Source organism: Eublepharis macularius, chromosome 9 (assembly GCF_028583425.1).
Source record: "Eublepharis macularius isolate TG4126 chromosome 9, MPM_Emac_v1.0, whole genome shotgun sequence".
NCBI lineage: Eukaryota > Metazoa > Chordata > Lepidosauria > Squamata > Eublepharidae > Eublepharis > Eublepharis macularius.
In genome coordinates, this window is record NC_072798.1 from 41719628 (window position 1) to 41743104 (window position 23477).

At 50.6% G+C, this 23477-nt stretch overlaps 1 protein-coding gene across 1 annotated transcript in view; it reads left to right on the forward strand.

The window, feature by feature from the left end:
- Positions 1 to 3112: 3112 nt before the first annotated feature.
- GUCY2C (guanylate cyclase 2C) overlaps positions 3113 to 23477 on the forward strand; it is a 146791-nt gene continuing 126426 nt past the window's right edge. The window contains exons 1-4 of the mRNA XM_054989132.1: positions 3113 to 3443; positions 5031 to 5149; positions 5861 to 5928; positions 6740 to 6955. Of these exons, the coding sequence (XP_054845107.1) occupies positions 3239 to 3443; positions 5031 to 5149; positions 5861 to 5928; positions 6740 to 6955 (608 nt within the window). The 5' untranslated portion in view covers positions 3113 to 3238. The remainder of the gene's footprint in view (positions 3444 to 5030; positions 5150 to 5860; positions 5929 to 6739; positions 6956 to 23477) is intronic.

Below are 23477 nucleotides of genomic sequence, written 5' to 3' on the forward strand. Positions count from 1 at the left end.
CACTCCCTTCTGGCCTTTTGTGTGGTTTCCAATGGGCATTCCTGTCACTCACGGAAGAACCCGGCCCTCCACCTAGATCCCGGGAGCTGCTCCCAAGTGCTGCAGGCTTTCTGGTCCCACTTTTTAGGGAGGGGGAACCTGTTTCTCATGGTAGTGGCAGTGGCGGGGGGGGGATTTGCATGCGCACCAAGCTGCGGCCACCGGCCTGGCCCTCATCAGAAGTGGGGGGTGGATGGGTGAGAGGGTGAGTGTACGATCCAGACCTTCACTGTCATCTTTGCTCCCCTCCCTGGCAGTGATGCCTGCTCCTTGATGGGGGGGGCTGTCGGTGGGCAGCTGGAATCATGGCATCCTCATTGGTTGCGCCACCGCTTGCCCCTCACCTGCCTGTCAGGGGAGCAGTGTGGCCATTGGTTGTCAGGGGAATGGCGGGCAGGTGCTCCTGGTGGCGGATGCACCTCGCTTTGCTGCACTCAGGCACCAGCGGGACTCTCCTGCACAAGTCCATAGGGAGTGGCAGAGTGGTGTTGCATTTATGTCAACGCACGAGCTGAGGCATTGACTCAGGGCTTAGGATTGAGCTGCCCAACACCTTAGCACCTTTGTTATACATAGGTGAAGGAGTCTCAACCATTAAGCACAACTCAAGCCCAAATGATCAGCTGCCAGAGTGAACTGTGCTACTTTAGAAGAGACATGCAGATTCAAATCAGAAAGGAAGAGAGTTCATTTTTCCACCACCGGAGAAGAATCTTCAAGAAATTTATTTCTGGACTCTGTATATGGAGGGCAGAACAAAATATAGCGTGGAAGGTCTTTGGGGACTAAAGCTCCACAAATAAAAATACGGGCAGCAATCGCTATTTCTGTATAATGACCGTCTAGAATGGCTGACGGCATGGTTTGAAAACTCAGAGAAACCCATTCTAAGACTAGGAAAGGTGATTTTGGTCAAATAAGAGGCTCTGCCATGTTCCCTCTTAAAAAACTTGAATCAGGGAGAATTTTTGTAACAGAGAGTTGTACTTCTGTCCAACACAACATCGATCTTAAAGATCTAGTCATGTATATTGAGACCAGGCAAGGGTACACCTCGAAAGTCATCCATCAGAGAATAATGATGGAGGATGTAACAAAATGGTTACAAAGGGTGAAATGAGTGCTGGTTGCAGTTAATCTGTCTTAAAGAAAAAAAATGTTCCCCATGAGGTTTAATGGGCTGTAGGGCCAGGGAGGGGCCTGCAGGAGTCTTGGTAGAGGATGCCCTTCTTCCTGGACTACAGCTCCCAGCTGCCCCAGGGCCAAAAAAGTGCAGGAAAAATAAGGGGTGGAGCAGCCTCCATGGAAATACCCAGCCCATTCTGAGGGGAAGTTAGTCACCTTCTTGGTTGAAGAAGGAGAGGCTCCTGTTACTGGGTGAAACCCGGTTGCCTAGGCCCTAAATGTGGAGGGCCTGGGGGCAGCAGAAAGGAAAGGAAGGGGGAACCTTCCCTAAGACCCCCCCGCCTTACGGTAGAGTAGGGAACAGTGTGGTAGGGAAAGCAGACAGCGGTTCTCTTCAGTTTGATTTTCTGCCCTAGGAGTTCTGAAAAGAGGGGGTCTACCCCTATGTGTTGTGCCTTTACCTGCTTTGTATATAGTGCTCTGTATATAGTTATTAAATTACACTTTTTGAATATAAAGAAACTTGTGGTGCTCTGACTACATAACCTCCCCCACTTGGCACGCTACAAGAAGGGAGGGAGCCTGGGAGAAACTGATCAGGCCAAACCTTGGTAGGTTGCCAATTCTCCAGGGCCCAACCGAAGACTGGGTCATTCACTTCCCAGCACAGAAATTCAGCCGGAGGGGTCTCATTGCCCCTCAGCCAGGCGGTGTACAAATCAGTGAGTGGTGGCAGCGATGGAGAGTGTGAGTCACGCCCACCAGGGACAGTGGGAGGCGGATAGCGGGGCTAGCAGAAAAGTGATGGCAGCTCAGTTGCCTGGACTGAGAGCCAGTGCCCGTTCCGCCACAGTGGATATTATTAAATCCAGCTGTGCAAATGGCATCCGAATGCAGCAGTGCATTGCGAACTAGTGGAAAGATTCCTTTGCTTTCTCCAGAATCTTAACTGGGCCAAGTGCAAATGGACTCTGATAGAAGGTAACTCAAGTTCAGCCCACACTAAAGCCAATCAAGTGCCATGAGGCAAAGCTAGAATTCTCTTTAAAAAGAGATTTTGGATTGGTTCCAGGATTGACAATACATGCATATATACATACATACAGAGAAGGAATGACTTCTAAAACTACAGTGACATAAAAACAGGATAACTACTAACAGAGAGAGGAAGATGGGTTGTCTAATGGCTTGGTAAATAAAACCATCTTCACTTGGCGCAGAAAAGATTCTAAAGAGCCAGCGCAATGTATTGGTAAGTGCTGAACTATGATCTGAGAGACCCATGTTAAATTACCACTGCAATGGAAGCTTCCTGGGTGACTGTGGGCTAGTTACACACTCTCAGCTTAATGTATCTCACAGTGTTTTTTGGATAAAATGGAGAAGGGAAAAACGTTGTAAGCCATTTTGGGTCCTCACTGGGGAGAAAAGTGGGGTGTCAATGAACTGAAATAAATTCTGTGGGGAAGGGTTTCTACAACCTGGATGTTGTAATGGATGTAAAAAAGGCCAGTTTTGTGTGAAACAAAGTTCCATTTTTTCCGAGATTAGGAAGTTATATAAACAGTCAAGATTTGACACCCACCCACCACTCAACCTAGAATTATCTGTGGACTTTGCTGTGCACCCATCTCCAAAAGTTCTGTGTGGAAAAGCACAAAGGATCCTCTGGAATTAGACAACTGGTTTGGATCTTTTTGGAGGGCACATTTGCACGCACACACACCCCTTATGATTGGTCAAAGGGCCCTCCTCTTTTTTATTTTTCCGACCTATAACATTGTATTCTTATCTAGCAAGGTGCGGTTATTGCGTCAGTTTTATAGGTCTCAACAGCAAACATGTAGAACAACCTTTGGCCCTTTCTCATTTCATGAGTTCTGCTGCTGTTAATTGTTCACAAGCAGAAGTACCAGCTGGGGCAGATGGGTGTGTGGGTGGAAGGGGAGACAAGAAAGGGAATAGAAGGACCCTTCACAGAAGTAAATTTTGACTGAGTTAGTGGGTTTGTGACAAACATCCTTCTTTTAGTCTAATACACCAGTCATGTAGCACCTGAGACAACAAAGGAAGAATGAGACAACAGAAGCTGGGTCAGATTCTTTGGACACTGTTACTCTCTATCCAGCTGCTGTGGCAGATTGGTGAGAGTAGATGTCAGAGAAATGATTGTCTGATCAATATAATGATGCTTAATGACTCTGAATTCCCAATAGCCTCAAAGAACATAGAACCGGCTGTGAAACTGGGATTGAGTAAGGTGGAAGAAGACCTGAAAGGTAAGAGCACTGTGTTATGGCATTCCAGTACCCTGTTTATGAATATATGCGTGATGGTCTTTGGATATTGTTAGTGCCATCCTAATTAGAGTTACACCCTCTAAGCCAATGGACTTCAATGAACTTAGAAGGATATAACTCCTCTTAGGATGACACAGTGTATCTCCTAGCTATGTTGAGCAAAGCAATAACCAAGATTGTTCTTGTAAGGCCTGCTGGGCCTTTCCAGAAAATTGGATTTGTTAACTTTTGTGATTATTTAGACTGAATATTAGGTAGCATTAGATAATACTTAGTTAAGTAGAATAAGTTTTTAGAGGTTGAGACTTACCTTCTGTATTACTTCAGGGTAGGGTTGCCAGGTCCCTTGAGTCCCCTGGCGGGAGCCTGGCACTTACCCTGTGGTGGCTTCAGTGTCTTCCCTCGCACTTCCAGCATGCATGATGACATCACTTCTGGGAAGTGGCATCATCACCTGGGTCAAAGGGCAGCCCAGGAGCGCTCCCGTGCTAACCAAAGGACTGAATCCCCCCCCTTGCGGGCCCAATTTAGCCCAAAATGGGCCCATTGTGGAGCATGGGAGAGCGTCGCAGCAGGACATGGAGGTGTGCCGTGCCACCAAGGGCACCCTGGAGGGGTGTCCCCCCACTGGCCAGGTTAGTGGGGGCGGGGGAGAGGAGGTGGGAGCAAGGGATCCCCCGCCCCGGGCGGGGGAATGGGAAGCCTACTTCAGGGTCTCATCTAGCCTTTAAAAATTGGGCAAATGGGAGCATGGTCGCTTTACTTGTATGGAAAATGTTCCACCATGCCATGAATGTTTAGCTTCTCAATGCTGTATATGATATGGAATTTCTGCACTTCCTCTATTTACCACTGAAGCGCACTTCTGTACTTATCAGAATAGGAAATATGTACTTATAGCACAGCAAGACTTATGAGTACAGTATACAATCTCTTTCACATAGGAAAATTGGTGGTGATTATAGCTTCTGTGCCCCCCACCCCCCACTGGCTCCAGATCCAGTTCTTCCCTCTTTCTTCTGGTGGAGTGGCTATCCCTGCAAGATCAGGCACAAATTCAGGTTACTATAGCAACCCAATATGCCATCTGGACTCTGTTTTTTAAACAATATCTGCACATGCAGATATTGAAGAAGTGAGCTGTGGCTCATGAAAGCTCATACCCTAATACAAATTTTGTTAGTCTTATAGGTACTACTGGACTCTTGCTCTTTTCTACGGCTACAGACAGACTAACATGGCTTGATCCATTTGCACATGCCCAGACATTGTTTTTAATGTTTGTTTTTTATCCCCAAATTAGTTTTTAAAACCAGTTTTCTGCAAAGCTGAAGGTTCCCTTAGGTTTGCAGAGCACTGAATTTTAGCCCATAGTACAGATATCTGTGTGGGGGAGGGGGGGTCAGCCCTTGTCTACTGGATAGAAGGAAATTCTACTAATATTCCTCTTAAAGACAAATAAATCAAGTGAGTATTTGATCAACCAATCATCTAATAGATTCAAATAACTATTGGAAAAATTTCTTTAACAGTGCAGTATCTAATCCTCCTGTGTTTTTGTTGTAGCCCACAATGTGAGTGTTCCTGTTGAAGCAACATTTGATGGCTTCAATACATCTCTCTATGTCTCAAAAGGCTGCCGCACTAGCACTTGTGAAGGTGTGGAAATTATTAGGCAGCTCTTTGTAAGTATTTTGTGAGAATTATTTTTTAGATTCACGTAAACAATGACTGAGCATTCTGGTCAGAACTGAATGTAGCAACCAATGGAAAAGTATAAACTATTCTTATATCAAGAGAGTATCTCATCATAATGCATAATCATAATTTACAGAACTTCTAAACTACAGTCCTGTATATATATCCATACCCTGCCCTGGATATCCCAGGCAAGACCCATTTAATCAGATCTCGGAAGCTAAGTAGGGTTAATAATTGGATGGGGGACTTTCAAGCAAGACCAGGGTTGCTATACAGAGACAGACCATGGCAAACAACCTCTGTTAGTCTCTTGCCTTGAAAACCCAGAAGGGTTTGTCATAAGTCAGTTATGACTTGATGGCACTTTCTGACACCACCATATATATCCACATGCATTGCTCTGCTGATGCTACCATTCTCTCACATTAAAGCTCCAACTGTTCCTCAACCACATACTTTCTATAGCTTTGATTTATGCCACTAAATAGACCATACATGAGGCTTTATCTTATTTCATGATCTCCATGTCTGGGATCTGCTCTCTTAACCAATATTCATCTTCCTATCCCTATTGCCATTTTTAGCATCTTCCTACAAATTGTTCCATTGGCATGGTAGCATTTTGCATCTGGGTGGCATTTTTCCCCTGTCTGAACTTTCTGCCTCCTGCTGATAGTGGTATTTTTTAATTACAGAATAATGATAAACTTGGGTGTACTGTTCTGGGTCCCTCATGTACCTATGCCACATACCAGATGGTCTCGTAAGTATCTGGCAAACATTATATTTGAGGTTAAAAATATTGAATAAACTTGATCCTTATTTAAGAGACTAGCTGAGACATGTATAATACTTCAAGGCCATTTCTGTCTGCATTTCCTAACTTCAGCATTTAAAATGCATGTATGAAATGCCTTGAAAGACATGCACCTTTGTAAAGTTGGAAAGGTAAAATGTTATGAGTGCTTTTTCCTAAATCCAAGAACCTGGTAATTGCACCATGATCTCTCTGACAATGCAGAAATGCATCTCTTCACTTGCTTTTGGCCATTCTGCTGCAGATCTTTCAAAGCATGAGTAATGCAGTAGTTTTTTGGATGGAGTTGCTCTCCACCTAAAAAAGCTGGTTTGCAACTTGGAGGGGCTGTTCGAATGATCCATATGGATAGAAGGATGTTCAGATCTCAGTGGTAGCACATAGCATATTTAACCAACTTTAGTTGGTGTGTCAGTTGTAATTTTTCCTTGCTTCTCAAGATTTGGCCTCGGATTCAAGCTCTAGGTTAGATCAATGGCCTCTAAATGACTTTAAAGGCTATTCAGAAATGTCAGTTGTTTCGAAATGCAAGATTGCTAGCAGGAATTGATTAAAGAGAACAGATTTCACCGGTATTGAAAGAACCTCATTGGCAAACAACTTGTGGACTTCCTTTGAAAAACTATTATATCATAGTAAAGAGATGGGCACTGAAAATATGGAAAGAATATTGCAAATGTGATCCACACTTTACTTTGATAAGACGTCAATAGATATAACACCCATACTGGAATAATTTTCTTTTCATTTTTTTTAGAGTAGAGACAGTAATGGGCCTCCCTCTGATCTCTGCAGGGAGTTTTGGGCTGTCTTGTGACTACAAAGAAAATCTAACACGGATGATGACACCAGCCAGGAAAGTGAGCTATTTCTTGGTCGATTTTTGGAAAAATTCTGGATTGCCATTCAAAACTGTCTCTTGGGAATCTGCTTATATCTATAAGACAAACGAGCTCACTGAAGACTGTTTCTGGTAGGGAATTCTCCTTATATGCCAGGTTTCTATAAGGTTTTTGTTATTTTTAGAGTTGATGACTCCAAGGCCGATTCCACATGGCTTACCTGAAGCTGGGATGTTGTGGAACATGCCGGAAAAAACGTGGAAGATCGCATTTTCTCACACGAGTTTTGCGCGACATTGCACAAAACTCACACGATAAAACGTGATCTTCCACGGTTTTTCCGGCATGTTCCGCAATGTTCTGCAATGTCCCGGCTTCAGGTAAGCCCTGTGGAATCAGCCCAGGTTGGGATATTCACAGAGATTTGGGGGTGGAGCCTGTGGTGTGGCAGGGTTTGGGAAGGTGAGGAACTTTAGTGGGTCCACCCTCCAAAGGGTGTCCTCCCTCCAAAGCAGGCATTTTCTCCAGAGTAACTGATCCCTGTCCTCTGGAGATCAGTTGTAATTCTGGAAAATCTCACCTGGAGACTGGTAACCTAGTTATTTTTAGAACACAGGCTGTTTTCACATATGAGACTTATATCATGACAGAAATATCTGTGTAAAAGACTTGCTTAGATCTTTTGTGAACGTATTTCATTTAAAAGGAATTCCTGCAAGAGAAATTCCTAGTTTATTGAGCACCTACTCTCCAGCATTTATTTTCCTCTGGTGCAGGAAAAGTATAGTTAGGGGTTCAACCAGACAAGAGGCTGGAAGATGTATGAATGGATTACCAACCTCAAATGGCCCTTTGGAAATAGTCTGCCCACTTCAGAAACATACAGGTTGCTTATATGCTTTACTCAATGGGCAAATAGTGACTGGTGCTGAGGAACCATGAGGTTAGGAAAGTGTTAGACCTTCCTCCCCTTTCTCTGTGGCTTCAATCCAAATTGAAATTTAGCAACAAAATATGTGCTAGATATCAGGTCTTACTCTAAGATAAAACAACAGGTGAAGATGCCCAGGGTGTGCCTCTCATCATGGAGAAAAGGGCATCTCAGGGAATGAAAAAGAATGTTCTTTTGTGCTTTTGACTGATTGTAAAGTGCATAGGTTGGCACTGCTTATACTCCCATTTCTATGTTTGAAATAACAAGATTTTTGAAACATCTGAAAGTTCGTATGGGAACAGAACAAACATTTAGTTCATCTTCGTTCTTCTGTGCCTCCACACATGGGGACTGCGCAGGCGCAGGCCAGCCGCCGGAGAATTTTCTAGAGCTTCCATGGCTCCGAAGGGGCCGTTTGTCGCGCGCCTCAGCGACCGTTTTCCTGCCCAAACGGTCACGTGATCCTCCAGCGACCAACGGCCCCTTCCCTCAGTTCTCTTCTTGCCGCCGCTTGGAGAGAACGTGAGCTTTGTTGCTCTGTGCTTTTTTTGTGCTTCGTGCTTTATTCTGACTGATTGCTTGGCTTTTGACTTCGGACTTCGTGACCTTGACTATTCTTCGGATCTCGTTTTGGACTTTGTTGTGGACTCGGTAATTTGACTCGGACTGTTTTTTGACCTTCCTTTCGCGTGCCCCTGAAGATGGCCTCAAAGGCTCTCTTCAAGCATTGCCTCCAATGCCACACGAAAATGGCCAAGACCGATGGCCATGAACTGTGCCTGTTTTGTTTGGGGGAGACCCATAACGTGTCGGCCTGTAAGATTTGCCAGGGCTTCACCAGCAAGGCCCGGCAGGAGCGCAAGGCCCGACTGAACTCCTCCCTGTGGCAGAAGGTCATGTCCGGAGGCGCTCCGTTGCCCTCCCCCAAGGCCGGCCCTAGCCCCTCTGCCGAACGGCATTCAAGAGCTGGCTCAGTGGCCTCCGCGAGGTCGGGGTCGAAACCGCGTCCCCCGAGTACCTCGGCGTCGAGAGCGGCCTCTCCAGCGCAGGGACCGGTGCGGCCGCCCCGTAGCGCGTCATCTACCAGGTCGGATCCGAGACCTACGTCGGAACCGAGGATCCTGGTACCGAGTCCCCGGTTGGAACCGACGTCCGGATCGGTTCCGATGAAGCCTAAGAGGTCGAAGCCGAGGTCCCCTTCGAAGGCGAGGAGCGCGTCGGTTCCGAGGTCTTCTTCGGAACCGGCGAAGAAGAAGAAGAAGACCAGGCATCATCGGTCGCCGCGTCCCGCTCCTCAGGAGGAGGTCATCGTGCTTCCTCACACGCCTTCCCCTCATCTGGGCTCCCCTGAGCCAGAAGGCATCTCCATGCCGGTGCCGGATCCGATGGCCTTCGAGACGGTGCCCGCAGAATTCTCGTCGGGGCCGGAGCCGAGCCCGCACCGTCGGAGCCGACCATCGCCTGCCCTTCGGTCGCCGAGGCTGGAACCGAGCCCATCTCCTCGTCGGAGCCGTCCGTCGCCTGTCCGTCCGCCACCTCCGGTCGGTCGTGAGCGGCATGGTTCCGGGGACAGTGTCCGATCAGTCCGGTCCACTGCGTCCCAGCATCGACAGGCTTCCTACCTCCCCTCGCCATACCGTTGCCAATGGGAGGGGGCACCTGCGGGCTTCTCTGTGTCGGAACCGAGGCCTTCGACATCGAGGTCGGCGTGGGCTCCCCCTCCACTCCGGGCTCAGGAATCCGAGCTCAGTTCCGATGAGGAGGAAGTGGGGAGTTTTGGCTACCAGTCGGAGTCCTGGTCCGAACCATCGCCAGCTGAGGAGCTAGTGCCATCTGCGGACTCGCCATTCGAGGACCTCCGCATCTACGCCGACCAGATGGCAAGGATGGCCAAGGCTCTCGAGATGGATATCTCTTCAGCAGTCCCCCAGACCAAGGATAAGCTCCTCAAGCGTATCTATGGGGATAATCCGGCGTCCGTTGGCTTCCCCATGCTCGAGGGTATTGAGGAGATTGTGGAGAAGGTGTGGCAGGTGCCCTGTGATCAACCTCCAACATCCAAGCGCATCGAGCAGCTTTACAAGATCAAGCAGGGCACCTGGCCGGCGTTGGTGAAGCACCCTCCACCTTCCTCCTTAGTCACGGAGGAATTCAACCCCCGACGGTCGGGTCACTCCTCGGTGCCTGCCGATAAGGAGGGCAAGAAGCTGGATGCCATGGGCAGGCGCCAGTACATTGTCTCTTCACTGGGTCTGAGGATTGCCAACTACCAGACCATCATGGCAGGGTACCAATTGTACCTCTGGGAGAAGTTGGCATCCTACACTCGAGACCTCCCACCTGAGCAGAAGGCTGTCGTCTCCCTGTTGCAGACAGAGGCTGTCCGGCTGTCTAAACAGCAAATGAATGCTGGGAGCCACGCTGCTGACACTGCTGCTCGGGGAATGGCTTCGGCGGTGGTCCTCAGGCACCACTCTTGGTTGCGGTCGACGGCCCTGTCCCAAGAGGTGCGTTCCAGGGTGGAGAGCATGCCCTTTGAAGGGGACTCGCTGTTCTCCAAGTCCACCGACGAGACCCTGAAGAAGAAAAAGGAAGACAGGCAGACGGCGCGGTCTTTGGGTCTGGCTCCAGCGGACAAGCCCTCCTCCAGGTCACGGTACGCTCCCCGGTCCGGCCCTTACCATTACCAGGGCAGATACCAACAACAGCGGCCGGGCTACCAACAGTATCCTGCCTACCAGCAGCGGCCTTACCCTCCCGCACAACAGCAGAGGAGGCGTCGGCCCTTCAAGCCTCGTCCGGCACAGCAACCGGCCCAGCAGAAAGATCAGCAGGGCGCCGGGAGGCAGTACTGACGGGTCGCGCCAGCCGTATCCCCGAACTTTTCGGACAGACTGAGTCCACTCCTCTCTGAGTGGGAGTCAATAACATCTGACTCATGGGTCTTAACGATTGTTGAACTGGGATACGGGCTGGAGTTTGTTGAGCTGCCTAGATGCAGTTCACCCCTGACAGCTGTCAATAACACTATGGCCGAGCTGGATGCGGAGATCGTGTCGCTCTTGGCCAAGGGTGCTGTGGAAGAATTGCCCTATGAGGACTCTGTAAGGGGTTTCTTCTCTAGGTTCTTCCTGGTCCCTAAGAAGGATGGGGGCTTACGTCCCATCTTAGATCTGAGGGGCCTTAATGCCTTCCTCAAGGTGACCAAATTCAAAATGGTAACGTTGGCGGCTGTGATCGCCTTGCTGAAACAGGGAGATTGGTTTGCGGTTCTTGACTTAAAAGACGCATACTTTCACGTGGGCATACGGAAGGAGCACAGGAAATACCTGAGCTTTGTTTACCGGCAAAGGGTTTTCCGGTATAAGGTGCTCCCCTTTGGCCTGTCCACTGCACCACGAGTGTTCACGAAATGTGTGGCCCCTGTGGTTTCCTTCCTGCGGGAAGAAGGCTGTACCATCTTTCCGTACCTCGATGACTGGCTCATCGTGGCTGAGTCGGAGTCTAGGCTGGTGCAGGACATTGGCTTGGTACTTAGCACTTGCCAACGCCTGGGGCTCCTGGTGAACTTGGAGAAATCCAAGCTGGTGCCCAACTGCAAAGTGTCCTACATTGGTGCACTGTTAGACTCTGTGGAGGGTAAGGCTCTGCTTCCCTTGGAGAGGGCTCGGTCCCTAAAGGGTCTGGTGTCCATGTTTAAAAGGAACCGATTCCAGTCTGTGCGCACTATCCAGTGCTTACTAGGGCATATGGCAGCGGCCACCTCTGTGGTGCCTTTCGCTAGGCTGCGTATGCGCCCTCTCCAGAACTGGTTTGTGCGGAGGTACGATGCTCTGCTGCACCCTCCGTCCCTCAAATTCTCTATCCCGAGGGTCATCCTCTCCTCCTTGGACTGGTGGCTGTCTGATGACAACTTGTTTAGAGGGACCCCTTTTGGGTATCAGCACCATGACATCACGGTTACCACTGATGCCTCTCTGTTGGGATGGGGGGCTTACTGTGGTGATGTGTCTGTGCAGGATGTCTGGTCTGAGAGGGAAAAGACCCTCCATATCAATGTGCTTGAACTAAGGGCCATTCGTTTCGCACTTGTGTCTCTTACAGCACTGCTGAGAAATCGTCAGGTGTTGGTGCAGACGGACAACACGACTGCCGTGTACTACGTGAATCAGCAGGGGGGCACAGTGTCCATGGCCCTGTGCCGGGAAGCCACACTCACTTGGCAGTGGGCTATCAAGAACGGCGTGTCGCTCCGTGCTATACACGTGGCTGGGTCAGACAATGCCCGGGCAGATGCCCTCAGCAGGGTCCCTTTACTGGACCACGAGTGGGAACTGAACGTAGAGTGCGTTGGGCCGATCTTCCAGATGTGGGTTCATCCAGTGATAGACGTGTTCGCCACTGCGGCGACCACCAAGGCCCACACGTTCTGTTCCAGGGCAGGGAGCGACCCCCTCTCTATTGGGGATGCCTTCCAGTTTACGTGGACGCAGGGCTTGCACTACATGTTTCCTCCATTCCCCTTGATTCCCAGGGTCCTGTGCAAGATAGAGGAGGACGGGACGGACTGCATCCTGGTGGCCCCCTTCTGGCCACGGCAGGTTTGGTTCCCGAAGCTCCTGCGGATGTCCCAACGGACGTATGTGAGTCTGCCCCCTCGGCAACACCTTCTCCTAAACGGGAGCCTAGTCCACCACGATCCCAGGAAGCTGCACCTAACGGCTTGGCGGATCGTTCCTCCCCGATAGGCTTTACTGACGAGGTACAGAGGGTCCTCCTGAATGCTCGTCGGCCATCCACTAGGCGCGCTTATGCGGCCAAGTGGCGCAGGTTTGAGCTCTGGGCACTTGCCAGAGGAGTGGTGCCTGACAGAAGTCCCTTGGGGGTTGTGTTCGAGTATTTGTGCCACTTGCGTGGCCTGGGCTTGAAGGTTTCCTCCCTCAAGGTCCACCTGGCAGCGATATCAGCTGCTCACACCCGAGTTGAGGGTGCTACGGTGTTTTCTCACCCACAATCCCGCCAGTTCCTTAAGGGCATGTACAATCTTTACCCACCTGTGTCGGCGCCAGTGCCTCAGTGGTCACTGTCCTTGGTGCTCTCACGTCTCATGTTGCCTCCATTTGAACCAATGGCTACCTGCCCCTTGGATATGCTATCCTACAAGGTGGCGTTCTTGGTGGCCGTCACATCGGCCAGAAGGGTCAGTGAGCTGTCTGCGCTGCGGTCTGACCCTCCCTTTCTTGTGTTTCATCCCAACAAGGTGGTCCTGCGTCCCTGCCTCGGGTTCCTGCCCAAGGTGGTGTCCGCCTTCCACCTCTCGCAGGATATCTCACTGCCTGCATTCTTTCCTCAACCTTCCTCTAAGGGGGAAAAGGCCCTCCATTCCCTAGACTTGAAGAGGGCCCTAGCCTATTACCTGGATAGGACAAAGGAATTCCGCACCTGTCCTCACCTGTTTGTATGTTTTGGGGCCAAGGACAAGGGTAACAGGGCTTCCTCACAGACCCTGTCTAGGTGGATTGTGGCGGCCATTAGCAAGGCCTATTCCCTGGCAGGGGTGGCTTGCCCGCTTCATGTCAGAGCCCATTCCACGCGGTCCCAAGCATCCTCTTCGGCACTCCTCAGGGGGGTGCCCCTGGTTAACATTTGTAAAGCCGCCACATGGTCCTCTGCAGACACCTTTGTCAGGCATTACGCCATTGATGTCAATGCGGAGCAGGATGTATCTGTGGCCAAGGCTGTCTTACACTCCCTTTTTTCCTGAAGGAGTTTTGGTATGACTTTCTTGGCGTACCTGCTGGGTACCCTTGAGTGAAAGTGTGTATATATGTACCTGGGGTGTGTATATATGTAAATATTGAGTATTTATGTGTCCTTACACAGTTTTTTACATAGATGTATATATGCATATCTATTTATTGTTGTTCTTGTTTGTTCAATAAAATTGTGTTGGACTTCACCCCCGCCTTCCTTATTGTGTGAAGCTTGGTACACTCCCATGTGTGGAGGCACAGAAGAACGAAGATGAAAACAGGGTTAACATACCTGTAACTTATGTTCATCGAGTTCTTCTGTGCTGACACACAACCCTCCCTCCTACCCCGCTGTGAACTCCAATGCACAATACTGTGATGGCTGTAACGGAAATTGGTGTTTTTAAGGTGTTATGGCTGAAGTGTGTTGGTCAAGCGGCGGCAAGGGAGAACTGAGGGAAGGGGCCGTTGGTCGCTGGAGGATCACGTGACCGTTTGGGCGGGAAAACGGTCGCTGAGGCGCGTGACAAACGGCCCCTTCGGAGCCATGGAAGCTCTAGAAAATTCTCCGGCGGCTGGCCTGCGCCTGCGCAGTCCCCATGTGTGTCAGCACAGAAGAACTCGATGAACATAAGTTACAGGTATGTTAACCCTGTTTTTTCTAGAATTGCAGAACTGTAATTGTAATTTTTGCTTAGCAATGGAATGAGATGTAGCCTTTTAGCCAGGATACAGAAATGTCTACTTAAATCTCTGTGCCAATGTATACCTTTAAGGTAACTGTCAGTCTGAATTCTCTTGACCTGTCTTTAGGAAGCAAGCTAGTTTCTTTTAAATGTCTTTTAAGGATGTTTATGAAAACAACTAGGCATTCAAATATGTATCTGCATTAAATGGAATAAATTAAATCTGTCATGGCTGGGAAGAATAGCGGCAGTCAAGATGAATATGTTACCACGGATTATGTTTTTATTACAAACAATTCCAATTATTAGAGACAGTAAGCAATTCAAAAAGTGGCAGAGGAAGATTTCTGATTTTGTATGGGCAGGCAAGAAACCACGAGTAAAAATGAAAGTTTTGTGTGATACCAAGGAAAGAGGTGGACTGCAATTGATGAATATCAGATTATACTATGAAGCAGTTTGTTTGGTTTGGCTTAAAGATTGGATGTCATTGGAGAACTGTAAGCTACTAACTCTGGAAAGCTATAAAAAATTGTTTGGATGGCATGCCTACTTGTGGCACGATAAATTAAAAGCTGATTCTATGTTTCTACATCACTATGTGAGAAGGAGTCTCTTCACAATCTGGAAAAAATATAAAAGTTATTTGGGCAAAGGTATCCCCTCGTGGGTGGTACCATATGAATCCATCGACCCGAGAGTTATTTATAACAGAGATCAATGTCTGTCCTATAAAAAGATTCTCATTCAGGAACAAAATATGATAAGAATTAAAACAGAAGAAGAGTTAGTTTCATGTTATGGATGATTTCAATATAGGCAGATAAAGGACTTATATAACTCGGATCGCTCAAAAGGTGGAATTAAATGGAAAGATTCGGAATTGGAAGAAGCTATATTGCAAGAAAGTAAGAAGAAAATTTCAAAAATTTATAAAATTCTTTTGAAGTGGCACACAGAGGATGAAACTGTTAAAGTCTAGATGATGAAGTGGGCTATAAACTGTCAAAGAGACATAACAATGGAGTCATGGGAGTATTTGTGGAAAAATACAATGAAGATCTCAACTTGTACCAGTATTAAAGAAAACATTTTTAAGATGTTATATAGGTGGTATTTGACACCAAAAAATAGCTTATGGAAATGCTAAAATGTCTGATAAATGTTGGAAATGTAAAAGGCATGAAGGATCATTGTATCATATGTGGTAGACTTGTGAGGTAGCTAGGGAGTACTGGGGAGATATTTTAGAAATGATGAGATTTTGCAGATTTCAATAATAAAGAACCCAGAACTCCTGCTACTGAACTTAAATATGGAAGATGTTCCTATGCAACACAGGACATTGCTATTTTATACAACAACAGCGGCAAGAATACTATATGCACAGAAATGGAAAGTGCAAGAAATACCATCTATTGAAGAATGGATACAAAAGTTGCTGTACATGGCAGAAATGGACAAGATGACAAGAAGGCTGAGAGACCAGAACTCTGAAGAATTTTTTAAGGACTGGGGGAGACTGAAGGAGTATTTGGAGAAAAAATGGAATGTGAAGGGGAAATTATGGCAATGTGATAGTTACTAATTGGGGAAAATATTGGAGATAGGGATTTTTACCATTTAAAGTGAAGTTTTAATTATTGTTAAGTATAAGTTTTGAATAGATATGAATTTAATGGATATAATTTAGTTTATTAGGGAAATATGAGATAATATATAAATGGAATAGATAAGTAAGGAATAGAATAAGATAAGGGTTGGAAAGCTGTTGGAAGTCTGAGAAAAAGGGGGGAGGGAAAGGGTGGGGGGAAATTGATATTTAGGTTTTAAATAAATAGGTTATTTGTAATATGTACTCACCTAATAAAATTTTTGTTTAAAAAAAATATGTATCTGCCAATTTACACTAACTATGCATTTTTATTAATTTGTTTGTATGATCCACGCATACCTCTTCAAGAGCTCCACAGGGAATGTCAATTATCCTAAGTATTGGGTGTGCTACATTTTGTATCTGGGAAAATCTTATTTTCTCACAAGTAGCTCATTCATTTCTATTTTGTGTGCTGTGTGGAATATGGTTGTACAGGTATCTGAGACATCAATTGGATACTGTCTCTGGCAAGCCAAATGTTCCTGCAAGCTGATGTTACGATCATTTGCAGTTTTTTATTTACTATCTGTATGTTCTCACATTGTTCCACCCCAGTGCTGGATTCTTCACTAAAGCTGATTTCTATTTTAAAATGTGCAAACTGTCAGGGCTTGCCACAGTGGCCACTGGGCGGGGCGCCGGGCAGACGGTTCCTGACATCACAGGGGAGCCAGGGAGTCTGCAGGACCCCACTCTGTGGAAGGAGGGGCAGTATACATCACCCTGACTCCCTCTTAGTCCACTTGCTGGCCAGCTCAACCTGGCCTCCTTACCCCCTGTGTCCTCCATCCTCTCCTCCTTCCAGAACTCCCCTCCAGTCTTCCACTCTCCTTCTCGCCTTGGCTCTCACTCTGCTTCACTCCAACTCTACTCCATCACTCCTTCTCAAACCCACCACCCCAGAGCTCTTCCCAGCCACCCTTTATAGGGTTTCCTTTCTCCACCCCGCCCTCCTTCCAGGCTTGTTCCCTCTCCTGACCGGGCCCAGCTGTGCATTCCTCCAGGTGTTTCCCTCCAACCACTAATCCCTTCTGGGCTCCTTTGCCTTGCTGGCAGGGTGGGGTTGAGTGCAAGCCATCCCCAGCTGAGGGCTCCTTGGCCTTGCTCATGAGGAGCTGCCCCAGCCAGCCTCTGTGCTATTGAGCTTGCCTGGCCTTGCTCACGAGGAGCTGCCCCAGCCAGCCTCTGTGCTATTGAGCTTTCCTGGCCTTGCTCACGAGGAGCTGCCCCAGGCAGCCTCCGTGCTATTGGGCTTGCCTGGCCTTGCTCAAGAGGAGCTGCCCCAGCCAGCCTCTGAGCTACTGAGCTTGCCTGGCCTTGCTCATGAGGAGCTGCCTTAGCCAGCTTCTGCGCTGCCTGCTCAGCAATGCTGGGTGGGGCTACCCATCTCCTCCCCCAGAATGCCTGTGGCAGCCCCCCCTGGAGAGGCTTGGCTTCTAGCAACTTCTGAGCCAGGCTGCTGTCTTCTAGCCATGGTGTGGCTCTGGGCTGTAGTGGCTGCTTCCTCTCCCTGCCAGGTAAGGGCTCTGCTTGGGCTGCTGCTGCTGGACCCACATTCCCCCTGCTGTGGCCCTTTTCCTCTGGCCTGCCTAGCCCCCTCTCTTCCCCCTGGAAGGTGGGACTGGCTGGTCTCTCCTTGCCCCCTCCACCTCTCTGAGGTTCTGGCCTTTTGCCCCTTCCCCCTGGAGTAGGTAGGTTCTGGCCCTGGTTGCCGGCCTGGGGGGCGGAGTTGCTGCCACCCTTTTGTCCCCTGCTGTTCCCTCTTGTCAAGTCTGGGGGCTGGGGCTCAGACCCTGGAACCCCCCCCCCGCTTGGCTTTGAGTTGTGGGGGTCCGGTTCAGTCTCGAACATGCAGGTCATATAGTCCACGTCCACATGCCGTGCCCCCCGGCGGTATTTGATGGTAAATTGGAAGGGTAGGAGGGAGAGGTACCATCGTAGCACCCTGGGGTTGTGCGCCTTCATGCGATGGAGCCACTGCAGGGATGCATGGTCTGTCAGCAGTATAAAGGGGTTGTTGGCCAGGTAGTACTGCAGGGCCCCCACCGCCCACTTGATCGCTAGGGCCTCCCGCTCCACCGTGGCATAGCGCTTCTCGGCGGGCTGTAGCTTCCAACTCAGGAAGAGAATCGGGACGTCTGCTCCATCATGTTCCTGGGTCAGCACAGCCCTGAGGCCGGTGTCTGAAGCGTCTGTGGCCAGTGTGAAGGGCCGGTCAAAGTCCGGGTTCCACAGGGCAGTGGCTGTCATGGTCCAGCCTGGGCTCAGTGAGAGTGAGGACTCCTCCTCAGGAGGAGAGGGGCTTCGTGTAGCCAGCCAGGACTCCTCAGGAGAAGAGGAGCTCCATGCAGCCAGCCCTGACTCAGCAGAGGCTGGTAATCAGGAGCCACAGCTGTTGGCTAATCAGAGCCTACAGCCAGCAGCTGAAGCAGAGCCATCAGTACTCTCCAGCCCCAGCACCACAGGGGAAGTGCAGCCAGGGACTTCCACAGGGGAAGCTCAGTCAGGGACTGCCAGCACCACAGGGGAAGCCCAGCCAGAGGCTTCCACCCCCCCAGGTTCACCCACACCCAGAGAACGCCGCAGACAGCGCCAGAGACTGGAGCTGCAGAAGAGACGGCGCAGTGCTCGTCTCCTGAGCCAACGCCAGCTGCTGGAGGGTGATGATGAGTAGCTTCAGGATGGAGCCCCAGCAGCTGGCTGAAAACCATGCCTGGCTATAAAAGCCAGTCAGGAGCAACAGCCAGGCGTGGAAGCAACGTCTCTACTGTCTGCAACCACTCTGTGCTCCGTGAACCTTGCCCGTGCCTACTGTTGGACCTGACACTACCGGTAACTGACCTTGGACTGTGCCTGACCTTGCTCTTGGACTCTGGACTCAACTCTGGCATTAGCTTGTGCTCTGACCACTGCTTTGACTTGGCTTTTGGCTCCTGAAACTCCCTCTGGACTTGGTATCAAGGTTTGGACCTGCACCACCCTGCTTGGGCTGGCCCAGCCCGTGACAGATTGCTTCCACCTCACTTCCCGGCATGGACGCAGTGATGCCCACCCCGGGAAGCCTGGCAATGCTGCAGGACCAGGTGCTGCAATTAACCCAAGCACTGGTGACTTTGCAGCAGCAGATTGCTACTCTTCTTGTTGCCCCTGCTGCACCTCTGCCTGCAAAATGCCCAGTGAGGCCTCCTGACAGTTTTGAGGGCAATGTGGAAGAATTCCCAGCGTTTCTTGCCCAGTGCCAGTTGTACATTGAACTCCGGGCCAGAGACTTTCCCATGGATAAAGTCAAAGTTGACTTCATCCTCAGCCTGTTAAAGGGGCAGGCAGCAAGATGGTCCACACCCTTGCTACTGGCTAAATCCCCTCTGCTGGGGGACTTTCCAAACTTCGTGGCTCACATTACCGCCGTCTTTGCCAACCCTCTGAAAGCCATCAAAGCAAACCAGAAAATCCGTGCCCTCACCCAGGGAAATGGGACTGTGGCTCAGTATACCACAGAATTCCAGCTACTGGCTCAGGACCTGAACTGGAACGAGGCAGCCCTAGTGGATCAGTACCTGGAAGGGCTGTCCGACGAAGTTCCTGATGAAGTGGCTCGATCGGAACGGCCGGTGGATCTGCAGGCTCTTATTCTCCTATGCCTACGAATCGAGGGGAGACTGGAGAGCAGGAAAACAGCCCATGCATTGTGCCATCGGCCTCCGTCCAGAGCCTCACCTGAAGACAGGGGTAAGCCTGTGCAGTTAGGGGGGCCTCGCCCCCCCTTGCCCCCAGAGGAAAAGGAGCGACGCCAGGCCCACCACCTCTGTTGGTACTGCGGTGAGGCAGGCCACTATGCCAACAGCCGCCCTGCAAAGAAGAAAATCTCCGCTACAGGGCGAGAGCAGCCTCTTGTAAAGCAACTGGTTGGGGTGGCCAATGCCTCCGACGACCATCCTGAACCTTTCTTGGTGCCAGTGAAGCTTTGCTTACCCGACAGCCGGGTCCTGTTTGTGTATGCCATGATAGATTCGGGAGCCTCCCACTGTTTCATAGATGCTCACTTCGCAGCCCAGCACAAAATTCCTCTTCAGTCCAAGGAGGCACCCACCATAGTTGAAGCCATTGACGGGCGCCCGCTATGCTCTGGCCCAGTGGTCAAAGAGACCCAGCCACTCACGCTACGAATCCAGCAGCATCAGGAGAAGCTCTGCTTCGATGTTGCGAGTACACCTCGGTTCCCCCTCATCTTGGGACTTTCCTGGCTCAGCCTCCACGACCCCATCATCAGGTGGGGCCAACTGGACCTCCAATTTCGGGACCCATGTCCGCACCTGACCCAGCCTACGGTCCTGGCCACGGTCACAGCTGCACCAACCTCGTCCACCCTGCCCAAACTGTATATGGACTTCCAGGATGTGTTTGAGGAGAAGGGAGCGGACCAACTTCCCCCCCACCGGCCATATGACTGCGCCATTGACCTGCTTCCAGGCTCACCCCTGCCGGTGGGACGCCTGTATTCACTGACAGAGCCTGAGCTGGCTGCACTCAGGGATTTTCTTGCCAAAAACCTGCAGCGGGGGTTCATCCGCCCGTCCACCTCGCCCACCTCCGCTCCTGTATTATTCGTCAAAAAGAAAAGTGGGGAACTCCGGTTATGCAACGATTACCGGGCCCTGAATAAAATCACTGTCCGAGACAGGTACCCACTTCCCCTGATCACCGACCTGCTAGAGCAATTGAAGGGAGCCCAGATCTATACCAAACTTGATCTTCGGGGGGCATATAACCTAGTGCGTATCCGGAAAGGCGATGAGTGGAAGACAGCTTTCAGCACTCGATATGGACAGTATGAGTACCTTGTAATGCCGTTCGGGCTGACCAATGCACCAGCTGTGTTCCAGAGGTTCATGAACGACATCTTTCGCAACCTCCTGGATCAGTTTGTCATAATTTATTTGGATGACATCTTGATTTATTCCCGGGATCCTGCAGACCACCCACAGCATGTACGAACCGTGCTTCAGCGACTACGGCAACATGGTCTGTTTGCCAAGTTGGAAAAGTGTGCCTTCCACCTCCGGACGGTGGAATTCCTTGGCCATGTAATTTCACCCCAGGGGATTCAGATGGACCCCAGGAAGGTTGAGGCCGTACAGACTTGGCAAGCCCCCCGTTCCCGAAAGGATGTGCAGCGTTTTCTGGGCTTCGCCAATTATTATCGCCAGTTTATCCCCGGCTTTGCCGAGACCACTGTACCACTGACGCAGCTACTGCGGCCCCGGGTGCCATTCCAATGGACTCCTGAAGCAGACCAAGCTTTCCAAGCCCTGAAGGGCTGCTTCACTGCTGGACCGGTCTTGCGATACCCAGACCCCCAGCTGCCATTCACTGTGGAAGCGGACGCTTCTAGCACCGCGATTGGGGCTGTACTGTCCCAGCGAGAGACATCCTCAAGCCCTCTGCGACCCTGCGCCTATTACTCCCGCCAGCTCACCCCAGCAGAGAAAAACTATACCATTTGGGAGAGGGAATTGCTCGCCATCAAGGCAGCCTTTGAGGTTTGGCGGCACCACCTTGAGGGGGCACGACACCCGGTCCAGGTACTCACAGACCACCGAAATCTGGAACACCTCCAGACAGCTCGTCGCCTGAACCAGAGACAGATCCGGTGGTCCTTATTCTTTTCCCGGTTCAACTTTAAAATCACCTATGTGCCCAGCTCCCAGAATAAACGAGCTGATGCCCTCTCGAGAAAGCCGGAGTACGCTTCACCGGCTGGAGAGGAACATCCCCTGACCACCATATTACCTCCAGAAGCTCTTGCAGCCGTCCAAACCACCCCGGGACTCTCTGCCAGAATTCGCATGCAACAATTTCAGGACTCATTCGCCCAGAAGCAGCTCCAGGACCTCCACATGTCCTCACACCCAAATGCATCTGGATTTGGGGAAGAACATGGCCTGCTCACCCAGCGGGGTCAGGTTTATATTCCCCCAGGCCCATTGCGCACCGAAGTACTACAACTGGCACATGATGCCAAGCCTGCTGGACATTTCGGCCGTCACAAAACCACCCACCTACTGACCCGGGAGTTTTGGTGGCCCCGGATTCAATCTGACGTGGCCCGATATGTGAGCACCTGTGATACCTGCAGACGGGCCAAGGACCACCCTGAGAAACCATCTGGACTCTTATTGCCCCTGCCTACACCTCCGGGGCCCTGGAAATTTATCTCTATGGACTTTATCACTGACCTGCCCTGCTCCAAAGGTCACACCTGTATCCTGGTGGTGGTGGACCTGTTCACTAAGATGGCTCATTTTGTTCCCTGTCCCGGACTTCCTACAGCCCCGGCTACTGCACAGCTCTACTTACAACACGTCTTCAGGTTCCATGGTATACCAGACCATCTGATCACAGACCGGGGAGCCCAATTCACCTCCCGGTTCTGGCGTGCCCTGCATACCCTCCTCGGCACCCAGGTCCACTTGTCCTCTGCGCACCACCCCCAATCCGATGGGCAAACTGAACGCACTAATGCAACCCTGGAACAGTACCTGAGGTGCTATACGAACTACCAGCAAGATAACTGGGTGGCCCTACTCCCCCTGGCCGAGTTCGCCTACAACAATGCGGTGCACACGTCCACCCAACAAACACCCTTCATGGCAAACTATGGATATCACCCTCGGTTCTTCCCCAGCACTACCCCCTCCACTGGTGTTCCTGCTGCCAATGACTACCTCCAAGAACTCCAGTCTCTACACCAACTCTTGAACGAGCAGTTGCAACAGGCCAAGGAGGCATACAAAAAGGCTGCAGACCGGAAGCGCCAACCCGGTGAACCCTTGAAGGTGGGAGATCAGGTCTGGCTCTCAACCCGCCACATACAGACCCAGAGACCATCCCGAAAACTGGATGCCCGATTTATCGGCCCATTCACCATCACGGACCAGGTCAACTCTGTGGCTTTTCGACTGCACTTGCCTCCTACGCTCCCGATCCACCCGGTCTTCCATCGATCTCTCCTCATTCCTGCCTTGCCCCTGGACCCACAGAGACCCAAGCCACTTCCTCCCCCACCAGTGCTTATTGATGGGCAAGAAGAATATGAAGTTGCCCAGATCCTGGACTCCCGCCGCCGCCGGGGACAGCTGCAATATCTAGTCGACTGGAAGGGTTATGGCCCGGAAGACCAATCCTGGGAGCCTGCCAGTAATCTCCATGCTCCGGACATCATCTGCCAGTTCCACAGGGCCTACCCCCGGAAACCCGGTCCGCGGAATGGAGGGGGGCCTGAGGGAGGGGATGGTGTCATGGTCCAGCCTGGGCTCAGTGAGAGTGAGGACTCCTCCTCAGGAGGAGAGGGGCTTCGTGTAGCCAGCCAGGACTCCTCAGGAGAAGAGGAGCTCCATGCAGCCAGCCCTGACTCAGCAGAGGCTGGTAATCAGGAGCCACAGCTGTTGGCTAATCAGAGCCTACAGCCAGCAGCTGAAGCAGAGCCATCAGTACTCTCCAGCCCCAGCACCACAGGGGAAGTGCAGCCAGGGACTTCCACAGGGGAAGCTCAGTCAGGGACTGCCAGCACCACAGGGGAAGCCCAGCCAGAGGCTTCCACCCCCCCCCAGGTTCACCCACACC